This window comes from Lycorma delicatula, chromosome 13 (genome assembly GCF_047948215.1).
Source record: "Lycorma delicatula isolate Av1 chromosome 13, ASM4794821v1, whole genome shotgun sequence".
In the NCBI taxonomy this organism is placed as follows: Eukaryota; Metazoa; Arthropoda; class Insecta; order Hemiptera; family Fulgoridae; genus Lycorma; species Lycorma delicatula.
In genome coordinates, this window is record NC_134467.1 from 3,302,927 (window position 1) to 3,315,953 (window position 13,027).

Here is a 13,027-nt window from a genome sequence, read left to right on the forward strand (position 1 = left end):
TGGTTTAAATAAATTTCAAAATTTTTTTGAAAGTTTATACTTCATATACAGAGCAATCAAGAAATTTATACAATTTTTCTAAAATTTATTGACCTAAAATCCAGAAAAATTTTCTTGACAATTCTTTTCTAATATTAACCTGCATAAAAGAGATTTTATCCCGCTACAGTCTCTAGATTTAGAGAAAGCTTTATTTAAGTAAATTTGCTTTGGAAAAACTTTTCTTAAACTTTATTTCAATCTCTAAAAAATATACTTTTTGTTTTTTGGGTCTAACTCTTTTAATTTTTATTATACAATTTTTTTTTGTATTTTTCTTCATCACTTAGAGGGCTATTAAAATTAAAGCAGTTTTAGTACCTACATTATATTTTGAACAGAAAATAAGAAGTAATTTTTTTCATTACTTTCATTAAAGTTATACTTTATTATTTCAAAATTTTTAAACGATATTCTTTTAATTTATTTTTCTCTTTTTTTAGGGGGTCACTTTTTTATAAATACATTTTTCTGTAATTTTTCCCACAGAGTAAGGAAGCCCCAAAAATAAAAAAAAATTATTCAAAATTTGGGAATTTGATTCTTAATCATCATAATGAATAAAAAAGTTCCCTTGATATTCGGGTTCCCAAATTTTAGAAAATTCAGAAAAATCTTTCTTAATTTTTCAATCTCAACATTTAAAAAACTAATTTTGGTGAATATTAGAGTTCTTAAGTTGCTGTTATTACGTTTTGCATAAAGTTGTACAAGAACATATGATTTTTTTAAGGCTATTTTTTTTACGTTTTTACAATTTTGTAGAATTTTTTTATTTCTTAATTTTATATTACTTTTTGATCAATATAGCCAAAAAATTCATATAATAATTTTAGCTTTTTTTTTTATGTAAAATCTGGTAGATCTGCAATATGTCCAAGAAGTCCCCGTACCACTAAACAAATATTTCTTGTGGACTTAGTTCATTTTTTGAAATTTATTAAAATTTTAAACACTTGTACTTATACATTTTACTTTTTTTCTTAACCTCTGGATCCACCATTAGGTATTGCTTCAGAAGATGAGATGAATGATTTGTAGCGTGTGTGAAAATGCCATGCCTGACTAGGATTTGAACCTGGGACCTATCGCTCGTGCCATGAAGGCCGGCAGATTATTTATTGAATACACCCTTGTCTACTAAATGCAGAGCTATGCATCTATATATCCTTTTTGATATGTCTCGAAGAATAAAGGCTTCCCCCAGACTGTTACATAATTCTTCATTAGCTGCATATTGATGTAGAGATACAGAGGTGAAACTGATTATTCCTACATGAGATGTCTGGAATAGTAAGGTTAGGGCTTCACGGTGACCACTGCAATGGAGCCAGTATTGCTTCTGAACTGCAGTGTAAATTGCAATTATAGCAAAATGAGGACACATTAAATCCAGACACATTAAATAATATAGTCTCTTAGAGCTGAGGTATTAATCATCTTTCCAACATGTAAATAACAATTACATTCATGTATTTGTCCAGGGGTAAAGGGGGCTTCCCGGACATACTGTACTATCATATTTATAATCAGAGGAAGAAATTTAGTTTAAAATGTAAAAATAAACAATATTATTTCACAGATAAAGTAATATTTCCAAAAACATTCTACCAATTTAATGTAATCGTTATTTTGAGAAATTTTTTTTAAAATTCCAAATCCTATTTTGTCTCCATTATAATAATGATTCAATTTAAATTTACAATACACATTCTCTTATTTAGCAGCATATCAAAATGAATAATTTTGTATTTATTTATTTAAAAAGCACAAAAACTGGCTAATAACTGTAAATAATTGATTCAAAAATATTCAAATTTAGCCGACACAATAAGATTATTATTAAGCAGTTAATAGTGCATAAAATTAGAAATTTTTTGAACCGGTATAAAACTCAAGTTAGAAAGTAATAAAAAAGTGTATTTAAAACAACTTTTTTGAAGAAAAATTTTAGTAATGAAATAAATTTGGTTAACATGAAAAATAATAATTAAAAATATCAATTTTTTTAGTACTATTGTGAAGCTTTAGATTCATTGATAGAGAAAAATGTAATGCGATAAGAATAGTAACAAGTATAGATTTAGCTGTACACTCATAATTTTTAATATATTTACTCGTATAATATTGCTACCAAAGATTTTCTGAATGATCTAAACATAAAAATATTATATACAACACTGACTACAACATACACCATGCAATGTATAGAAAAAATAATAAATTAAAAAAAAATGTAAATAATGGACGATAAAAAAAAATATAACATTGTTAATATCAAAATATATCTTAAGCAATATTGGTTTAATGAAATGATCGGGAAAGAAAATTTTATTTGATTTTGATTTTTAAATTAATATTTTCATTGGTTTTTTCTCTTTTTTAATGCATTTTTACCTTCTACGTAAACAGATATTCTAGGAGGCACAGGGAACGGTAGACGAGCATTCGTATCAATTGAATGAAGCTGACCTGTAATTAAAGAATTATAAAACTAAAATAAAAACAAAAATATAAATATATAAATAAATATAACTAAAATGTAATTACAAAAAATAAAAATTAACAGGTTAATAAAAATAAAAAAACATATAAATAAATAAAGAAAAACTCTTTAATGCTCGCACCACTTAATCTTGACTGCTTAAAAAACAAAAACCAAAAATAAATAAATAAACAATATGCAAATAATAAAAAACTTTATTAAATTAAGCATTTTTTTAAAAAATAAAATAAAACCAAAAAAATTATGAAAAACAAACCAAAGAAAAAAAATATCTAATTCAGATCAGTACATAATTAAATAAATATAAAGATGGAAGGAATTTGATACATGTTGTTCTACTTTATGGATGATGAAGGGTATTAACTCATAATTTTCACAGAAGAATTAAGGAAAAACTTTGTTCAGAGCATAGTCACAAAAATAATAATGAAACCCTCAAATAATAAATGTAAATATTATTTACATGAAATAAATAAAATTCACTAATGAACAGAATACAATTTTGATGGCATTAAATGAAAAATATATGATTACGTATTATTTGTACATCTTAAACAAGAATGCAAACGATGAAAAAAATTTGGTTTATTTAACTATTAGAATTATTTAAAACCTTAACAGCAGAGTATATTTTTTTTTATTTAAAAGAAAATATTTTAATTTAGTTTTAAAATAAATTGGTAAGGTAAAACAAAACTCAAACAATTAACATCTCAAAAGAAAAACCAAGTAAGCCCACCAGGTCGGTTTAGTGCTAGACATCATAAATCAGCTGATTTTGAAGTCTATGGTTCAAATCCTAAAAAACGGAAGTTGCTTTTAAGTAGATTTGGATACTAGATCGTGGATACCCAGTGTTCTTTGATGGTTGGGGTTCAATTAACCACATGTCTTGGGAATGGTAAGTCTGAGTCTGTTGAAGACTACACATTTACCAGTAAACTTACATGTCAGACTGAGTACAGATGCTTTGGCATCTCTACAGAGAACCGTTGACATCATGTCCCTGTGCTGTGTTACTTTGTAACCTGGTATTACTTAAACAAAATAAAATAAATTAAAAGTCAAAAAATTTAAATATATTTAGAAAATTACAACATCAAATGTCTTAGCCCAATCTCCATGACAGAGTAGTAGCATCAGGGCTTTTCATCCAGAGGTTCCAGAGGTTCCTGGTTTGAATCCCCATCAGATAAGCCATTTTTTATAAACTACAAAATCTCCATTTCATATTCTCAAACAAAAAGTTTAAAGCTTCTGTGGTGAATTAATCCATCCACTAAAAAAAAATATAATAAACCAGGGTTGAAAGCTAAAGTACAGAAGATGGAAATAGTGTATAATTTAATAAAGAATACATACATATATATATATATATATGTATATATCCTTTGGAAAGAAATTCCTTTCCAAAAATTAAAACTACTTCCAAAAGCTCTATATGGGGAAAAGAGGTTACAAAAATTGCCAAAAAAAGAATCTGACAAAATAGAAAAAGAATTTTAAGAATAATATATCATCCAAAATATGAAAACAATATTTATAATCTAAGAAAAGGAGAGGAAATAGAAGATGAAATGAGGAAAAGAAAATTAAAATTTCACGGAGACCTGCAAAGTATGCATAAGAGTAGATTAATTAAACAAATTTTAATTTAAAAAAAAAAGAAAAGCAAAAATATCTGGTTTAGAGAAACCGGAAAAGATTTGAAAATACTCAATATATGAAAAAAGGAAAATTCTGAACAGTCATTCAGAAAAAGGATACATGTATTTGAAATCCAGAAGAACAGAAGAAAAAGAAAAATCATAAATGGAGTGATAAGATGAAAAGAAAGATGAGTGAAAGAATGAAACCTTTTTGGAAAAGAAAGTCTGAGCTCTGTACAAATGATTCTTAGAAGTAAAATTGAAAGAAGAAGGAATTGGTAAGGAACATTTTTATATGGTAAGTTATTAGAAATTGAAACAGAAGTATTATTTTATCATTTTTACAAATAGTTTGATACCAGAATAGTTTTCATTAATACAATATAATTTTACTTCCAAATGACTCACAAATATCATAAAAGATTTTGATATCCAATAAATTATGCTTGAATTTATTAATCCCACAGGACTCATAAATATTTACTTTGATATTCAGAAAATTCAAATACTCAATAACTCTTAATAGAACAAAAATAAAAATAAATATTTCTGTACCTCATATACGATGTCTTATCACACTTACTGTATGTCTATTGATACTTGCAATTAATCGAAGCATTGTTTAAGTTTGAAAGCTAGAATGAATCTGAATAGAATAAGCCAAGATCATATCCCTGGAACAGACTTTTTTCCACATTCATCACTTAAGATTAAGTGAAACTGATCAGAAAAGTATTATAGAATTTTGAAACATCTTTTTTTTTAAATAAACAAGTCATAAAACCATCATAAAAGGTTTAAACGTTAGTATTCAATCAAAATTTTGGGTGATATAGAGTATATGGTATTTTTAAAAAAATTGGATTTTGCTATCACCATAAGAATCCAGAACTATCTTCTTGATCCAAGCAAATTACATGCTTAATTTAGACATACTCCCTATATTCTAGAAGGCATAGATTTTACAAGCTCATTGATAATTTTAATTACTTTATTATAACATATTTCAATTTAGTTTTAATAAAAACTGATGTATAGCTTCAAAACTTTTTCTTGTTGAACTACATATGTGTAGTTAATGCATGACTAAGATTGTAATAACATAACAATGATGATGACCATGAAGGAATAAATTGAACTTAATAACAAAAATAAATGAACTTTATGAATTCTTGGATCAAAATTAAAATAGACCGCTTTACTATCATGAACATCCGAAGTTAAATATGAAAATATTAAAGTTAAATGAAGTATTTTTATGTTAAAACTACTAAGCTATTCCGAATTATATATATATAAATTAGTACCTACAAAATCTTAACCGGTTTCAAAATTTTTAATAGCAAACAACTTGATGGCCACAAAATAGAAGTGTTAATCTTTTAGCTTCTATATAAGATCGACAGTTCTGGTTCAAATACAAAATATTTTAATTAACGTTTAAACTACTTCAATATTGAAGTTGTTAGAAACATTCTACTGCAGTTACATAGGTTATAGAGCTTGCAAACTAATTAACAGATTCTTAACTAATAACAAATATTACCATCGGTCAATCGTAAATGGCAATTCCCCAAAGAAACACGCCCTTAAACAAACCTAATAATTACAAACTAAATAAAATAAAAAACTGTATTCCACTTACGGGTGTAAAGAAAAACGATTATCTTGGGTAAGCGAAGAACTAACTATATTTTTGATTAATTATTAAGAAACAATGCTAAATAACACTCTAAAGAAAACAAAAATATCGCCACGCTTTAATCACTACAGTAGATTTTTCTACATCATTGAAAGTAAATCCGTTTCCCACTATCGATTGAATTACTGATTAAAACGATTATTCATTTTTAACGATATGAAAGTTTAACGATATGTAAGATTCTTTTAACGATTTTACGTACTTACTTTGATCTACTCTAATCAAATTCGCAAGATGTCTAAATTTACTTTTCTACATGTGAATATAAAGTATAAATTAAATAATCGTCTTTAATCGAATGTGGAGTAAACATTTTTTCAGTCAAATACGAATATTTGCGTATCAATTTACCGTTAAAATTCTCAAAGAATTATTTACTTGAAGTATTGAGAAAAACAGAAAAAAATATTAGCCCACTAAGTTGTGCCGTTTTTTAATATCATGTGCTGAACTAATCAACAAATAATTATTAAACCTGTTCCTGTAACTGCAAATTATCATTGAAAGCTTTATAAAAACATAGATATTAAAAAAAAATAATTAAACGTTGAAGAAACACAACAGAAATTTTGAAACCATAATAATTTAATTATTTTAATGCAAACAGAAATTAGCATAGAAGTTAATAAGTGAATATGTGTAGAAAAAAAAATATTTGCTAACCAAAAGATAAATGCACAAGCAAATAGAATTTAATAAACTGAAATCTAAAAAAAAAAAACAAAAAAAACCCCAGAAATTAAACATACTGAGCTGATTTTATAAAATTGATTTTTTTTCCCTTATTCCTAGTCCAGAATCAGTTTTTTCAGGGCATGTCTGAAGTGATCAGCTATTAATATTCTCCAGCCACTAACTATGACCTTAATTTACTAAAAATGTTTTCTTTATTTAATTTTTACTATCACAAGTGTTATCAGTATAAAAACTTCATATAGTTATTTAAATTTATTTAGATCTCAGTCACTAAATCTTTTTCTAAAATTTCATCTGAAAAGCAAAAAAAAAAATTGCATAAAAAAAATTGTGAAATAAGTTATATAAAATAACAAACAGTGTGCTTACAAGTGAAATTATACGTAAAAACATTTCAGGCAAATATACTATGCAAAAAATAATATAACAAATAATAAACATGCAACAAGGCAAGTGATGCGAGCAAAATAATTAAGTGATAGTAAATAAATAAAGAATAAAAAAATATATAACTACTTACATTTAAAGATAATCTATTTACATACAAATACATAATAAATAAAAATAAAAATTCTTTATAGTAAAAATGTATTGTAGAAAACTGTCATTATTTACTGATTATTGAAATTTGAAAAGCCGGTCAATTGTCATTTTATATTTCATTGATAGATTTTAGACAATAGAACAAATTTTAATAAAAACTTACATGATTGCTTCTTGAATATGAAATTATTAATTCAGTCAGAAAGAAAATTCAGGAAAGGTTATGCCATGTATGAGAAACTGAAAACTGAAACACTTTTAACAGATTTAAAATGTTTATGATTATAAAACATTAAATTTACTAAGCATTTGGCACTGTTGGTATTAATACAATTGTATAGATTAAATTTCCACTTACCAACAATTTAAAAAGTGTAAAGCCTAATACTTTCAAACCTGTTACTTCATCTTCAAGGATTTTCTAAAAGATGTTAATTTAAATTCAAATCAATAATCGTTTTTAAATTAAACTGTTGTTTACCAGCTATTATGAACATTACAGTTTAATTTACAAACAATTATTGATTTGAATTTAAATTAACATCTTTTAGAAAATTCCTGGATGGTGTAGCAGGTCCAAAAGTACTAGGATTTACACTTTTTTAATTGTTGGTAAGTGGAAATTTAATTTATACAATTATAAAAAAGTCTTTACCTATGTGTCAGTTTCATCTTTCCCCAAAAGTTTTTGTTCTAGTTTTTTTTTTTTTTACCTGATGAAGAATTAATTCACTTTAAAAGCTACCAGAAGTTTGTACTTGGGCCTACAAAAATGAAAATCTTGTAGCATATGAAAAATGCCATGCCTGAATTTAGATGATCATTTTGATTTTTTGACAATCCAAACAACATCATAGATACTGTGGAATAGTATATAAAAAAGCTGTCAAAGAATAGACTCAAAAATGAAAGCTATACGATCTCCAGCTATCCAGAGTAAGTTTAGTTAATCTTACTACCAAGAGCTTTGCTCTTGAGATAGTATTACTTAGGAGGAAAATTAAATGGCACATTAGAGTTTGTAAGTATGCAAGTAAAAATTATGTAAAAAAAGAAAAAATCATTTTACTTCAATCAAATTCTGAGGTATGGGACCTGTAGTGAATAGTTTATTTATGCAACTTTTCAGTATGAAACTACTGTTTGGAATATATTGTAGGCCAATGTTAAAACTACATAAGAAAAAATTAAATGACTACCATTTTGATTAGTCTGAAATTTTTAATGTCAAAAATGTTTATTTTTTTTATGTCATTTATGATAGCATGTATACCTTAACCTTTCAGTTAAAAATTTTTGAGTAGTCTCCCACTGGATGGTTAAGATGTGCTGGTCTCCTGTCAAAAAATAGATTATTTCAAGGTAGTAGCCCTTGTTAAATTTAACTGTTGAAAAGTTATTTAAAGGTTACCATACTTTAAAGTAACACCCAATATATACATTTTTAAATATATTATATTCAGGAGACAGGGTAATTTCAGCAAAGGACATAAGGATGTAAATCCTCCATATACCCTCAAAGAATTCTATTTTCATCGATTTGTTTTTTATGATTAATTCACCATATAAGCTTGAAGCTTGTGCTCAGGGAATATTAAATGGAAATTTTGTAGTGTATGAAAATGCAACAACTGACTGGAATTCAAACTTGGGACCTACAGATGAAAAACCGAGACGCTATCATCTGCCATGGAGGTTGACCGAGCAGATATATAATTTTAAGATTTATTATGTCTTGCTATAAACTGCAATTTAAATCATTGTTCTATGATTAGTAATAGATAATTTCAATCAAAATATTTAAGTAATTTTGTTTTTAAGCGCTCTTAAACATCAAACATACAATTTTAAAGTGTTTCTAATAGGTAGATAAATGACCTCTCCTTCAGAATCGAGCTTATATAATTTTATTATTATGCAGCAAAGTAAAATAATAACAGTTTTCCTTTGTTTAAAAAAAAATATATGTACGTGTATTCTACAGTTTAATTTAGATGTTAATTGCCAAATTTTTTGTAACTCAAGAACATTATTATTGAATTCTTTTTATGTTTTCACTAAAACACAAACAAATATAAACAAACAAACAATATGCACACATATACACATTTTACTGGAAAAATTATAATAAAATATTTAAATCAGAGAGAACTGTGGTAAGAATGAATGAACCAAAAGAAAAATACAGTTTGGTACAATTATAGATGTTTTATTGCTACAATGTACTGCATCCAATACAAATAATTTTTAAGAATTACCTAACATTTTTAATTCTTAAATCTATGTCTGAACCAGCAGATTTCTTATCTGCATAAACTTTCTACTTGTTTATGCTAGTCTACCTTTAATATTTCATTTACTTTGTAACATTATCTGGAAAAAATAAGCAATACAAGAAGAAAACTTTTTATTAATTATTTTTTACTATTTAAATTCTCAATCTGGGACTATATTAGTCATTGTATATCTTTTCTAATGAGTCTGAAATGTAAAAACTTGTTATATAAAAAAATCGAGGATGATCTTATTTTTATTCTTCAGTCATTTTTCTTAATGTAAGCAACTGTATCTCATTACTGATATTACTCTTTTAAAAAGGTGGATGAAAATTAAAGAAATGCACAGAGTAATGCCAATTAACCTGACTGAGCTTTACAAGGATTTTTTACATATTGACTTTTATAAAGTGAAAGGTTAAATTTTGTGAAGTTCTATAATATTCAGTTTTTTAATGTTTTATCAAACTTCTAATTGTTTACATTTAATCTACATATGTACTCAAATCTAGCGATAGCAAAGCATTGCTCTGCTGCTATACATATAAAATGTTTGTTTGTTAATGTATCATGCGAAAACCAGCCGACCAATTACTTTCAAATTTGACCATTGACCAAAGCCCCAGCTCCCTTGAAGGTTAAGATATTAATAATATTCATTATTTCTTCACACCGAAGGAGGGTGAAGTAGTGAATTAAAGATATTCATTGAGAAGAAAAGATTAATCCTTTTACTTCATTATTATATTTCTGCCTCCACAGCAAAGAAATAAGTTATGAATTTTTCAACATCAAAGATCTGTGTGCTTTAGTTTCCACAGTTACTATCATTCTATACTTTATAATTTAGTTTCGTTTTCAAGTTTCTATAAAGCCTGAATACTATAAGTATTATTCTCACAACCATGAGAATAATATACAGTACGAGGGTCCAGTGGATGGAGCCCTCTGGGTAGATGGGAATGATGACTGAAGCAAGCTCTGCAGGTGTCCAGGGCGCCAATCCCCCTGGAAAATTGGGAATGGCAAGCGAAGCAAGCTCTGTGACCATGGGGTAGGCCCCGGGAGGCCTCAAGGAGCTCCTGAGTTAACTCCAGGATTTGCCTATGCTGACCTGAGCCCCAAGGATCCAGGTTCTGGCAAGACGGGCCGGTTAGTTAGCTAAATAATCTGCACTATAATTATTATAGAAAACAACTTTTACTAGGATCTCTTTTATCTCAGATGCTTTACATACCTTACAGTTATAAGACCAGGATAGATTATGTAAATCAAAAAATTATTGTGTAGTACCCTTTCTATTGTAAAACAACATGCAAGAGATACCAGTTTGGAGTTGTTTATTTTCATAGTAATGATGTTTACTATACCACCTATTCCTGTGGTGAACTGAGTGAAACTGTCTCTTGTAGGATTGAATATCACCAACATTTCAGCGCATTTGTTGTGCTGAATGCAAGCAACAGTATACTTACTGTCAAACCATGCTGCTTTGTTTTGAAGCGCCTTAATAAAACACTAAGCTTGTCTTCATTATTAAATATTTATATTGCCTACATATATTCTTGTCTGAAGTATAATCTCGTCTCTTGGGCTCCCTCAAAAAGTCAAAACAAGTTTTCACGGTATAAAAATGGGCTATCAGATCTGGCACTCATAAATATGAATTGTGCTGACCGATATTTAGAAAATGAAATATATCAACTTAATTTTGTGTTTATATTATGAATGTGCAATCTTTGCTAAAAAAAAAAAAATCATTTATTCTTAAAAAGCAACAATATCTACATTTGTCAAACCAGATTGTTTTTTTATTACGCAATTAATATTTCAGGTTATGATAAAGGGCTTTATTATTTTTCCATTGGCATATTTAAAAAATTACTGAACCATTTGAAAAATCTTCCCGCCAAATTTTATAATTTAATAAAAGATTTTTTTTTTAATGATGACTTAATTTGTTAGCTTTGTCATCTTTGGAAGTGATTTAACACTCATGTTAGTTTATCAACAATCACTTTAGTTTTGGGTTTCAATGAACAATATAAAAACAAACTGTTTTTAATGAATTAGTTATCCGTATGAATAACTGATAATATATGAAAAAAAAAAAACTATTAGTCTAAAAATATTGAATTAAGGTAAGGAAAATGAAAAATGTATGATTATGTAATTAAAAAGACATATTTCTTTATGATTGTTGTCATATTTTATCAGAGTAACATAAAGTCAGGTCAGGTTAAAAACTAATCAAAAATGTAGATATTCTTCTTAAAGTTTTTAATAATGTTGAAATAAAAATCTCAATATGAAACAAAATTGTATTGTTTAATATAAAATTGATCATGGGATAAAATAAAATCAAATCCAAATATTTAATACAACAATAATTATGAAATATGGCGGTTTAACTTCAAACCCCTAAGTAAAGATAAATAGTTTTGAAAATAATTATAAAGTAATGTATATATTTTTAATCTAGAGAGACATACTGCACCGGTAGTAAATATTTTAAGGATGAGATTCATCCAGACAAAAATACTCATAAAAAAAATAATAAAATAAAATGACATAACAGCTGTAAAATATGTCATAAAAATGTAATAAATTATTATTGACAACATAAAATTTATTAAATATTAAATAAAATGTAGCCTATTCCACAAATTATGTTGTAATAAATGTCAAGATAATTTTAATATAGTTCAACAAAATGGTGCTAATTTGTTTTTTTTTTTTTAAGATTTTTATTATCAGTTTCTCAGTATTACATAGAAGTAATATAATCACTCATAATATATTATCCGATAACTTTTTATAAAGTCAGCTATTGAGGAAGAAGAAAAGAAATTAAATCACTTAAAGAGGAGGGAAAAGATACCAGACATTTTAATACAAAGTAATATTATTATATAAGAAAAAAATAGGAAGTATTAACACTTAACATCTATCTAGTGTTAATCTTATAGTGATGTAATTAAGGACAGCCAGCCATGTGGTTTTCTTTTAAAAAATTATTTAGTTTAGAATCAGTTATTAATCTTGTAGACTAATTTACTATGTAATCTCTTTATCTATGTTAACTGGTAAAGAAGAAAGGGTCAGCTCTTATAACCTCCTACAGTTTTCATAATGTAGTTAATAGCGTAGATCTTAGCTTGGAGAGAAGGCTGACTGACTAGTACAAGTAACATATTAGAATCTAACACATGATAATGACTGTATTATAAACAGGCCAATAAATTAAGAAATCTGAACTTTAAAAAGATTCCCACATTTACGCTGAGATTAATAAAATGGATGCTTAATAACATAAGGATATATCTACAAAATTCGTAGTTTTAGTAAATTAGAGAAAAAAATACTAACTCTTTTTCCTTTCTATCTGAATTTCACCAGCATAATGCAATTTCTTTGTACAGTAAATTAATATAGCCTTTTAACTTGTATTTTATTAGAAAAGTAATAAAATATATTAATTCTGCACCAGATTAATTCATCCTTATGTTACTAAGCGTGCAAAAAATTAAACATAATAAAAATAAAGAGTAATTTGAAAAAATGTTAATATAAAAATTTTATATATTATGTATTTGCAAAAAATTAATGTGGGAGA

At 26.5% G+C, this 13,027-nt stretch overlaps 1 protein-coding gene across 3 annotated transcripts in view; it reads right to left on the reverse strand.

The window, feature by feature from the left end:
* Positions 1-13,027, reverse strand: part of LOC142333690 (uncharacterized) — a 492,609-nt gene that overhangs the window by 60,030 nt on the left and 419,552 nt on the right. For 2 of the 3 annotated variants that reach the window (XM_075381116.1, XM_075381115.1), the window contains exon 7: positions 2,437-2,511. The exons of the other annotated variant lie outside the window; for it this stretch is intronic. In XM_075381116.1, the coding sequence (XP_075237231.1) occupies positions 2,437-2,511 (75 nt within the window). The remainder of the gene's footprint in view (positions 1-2,436; positions 2,512-13,027) is intronic. 3 annotated transcript variants of the gene reach the window in all.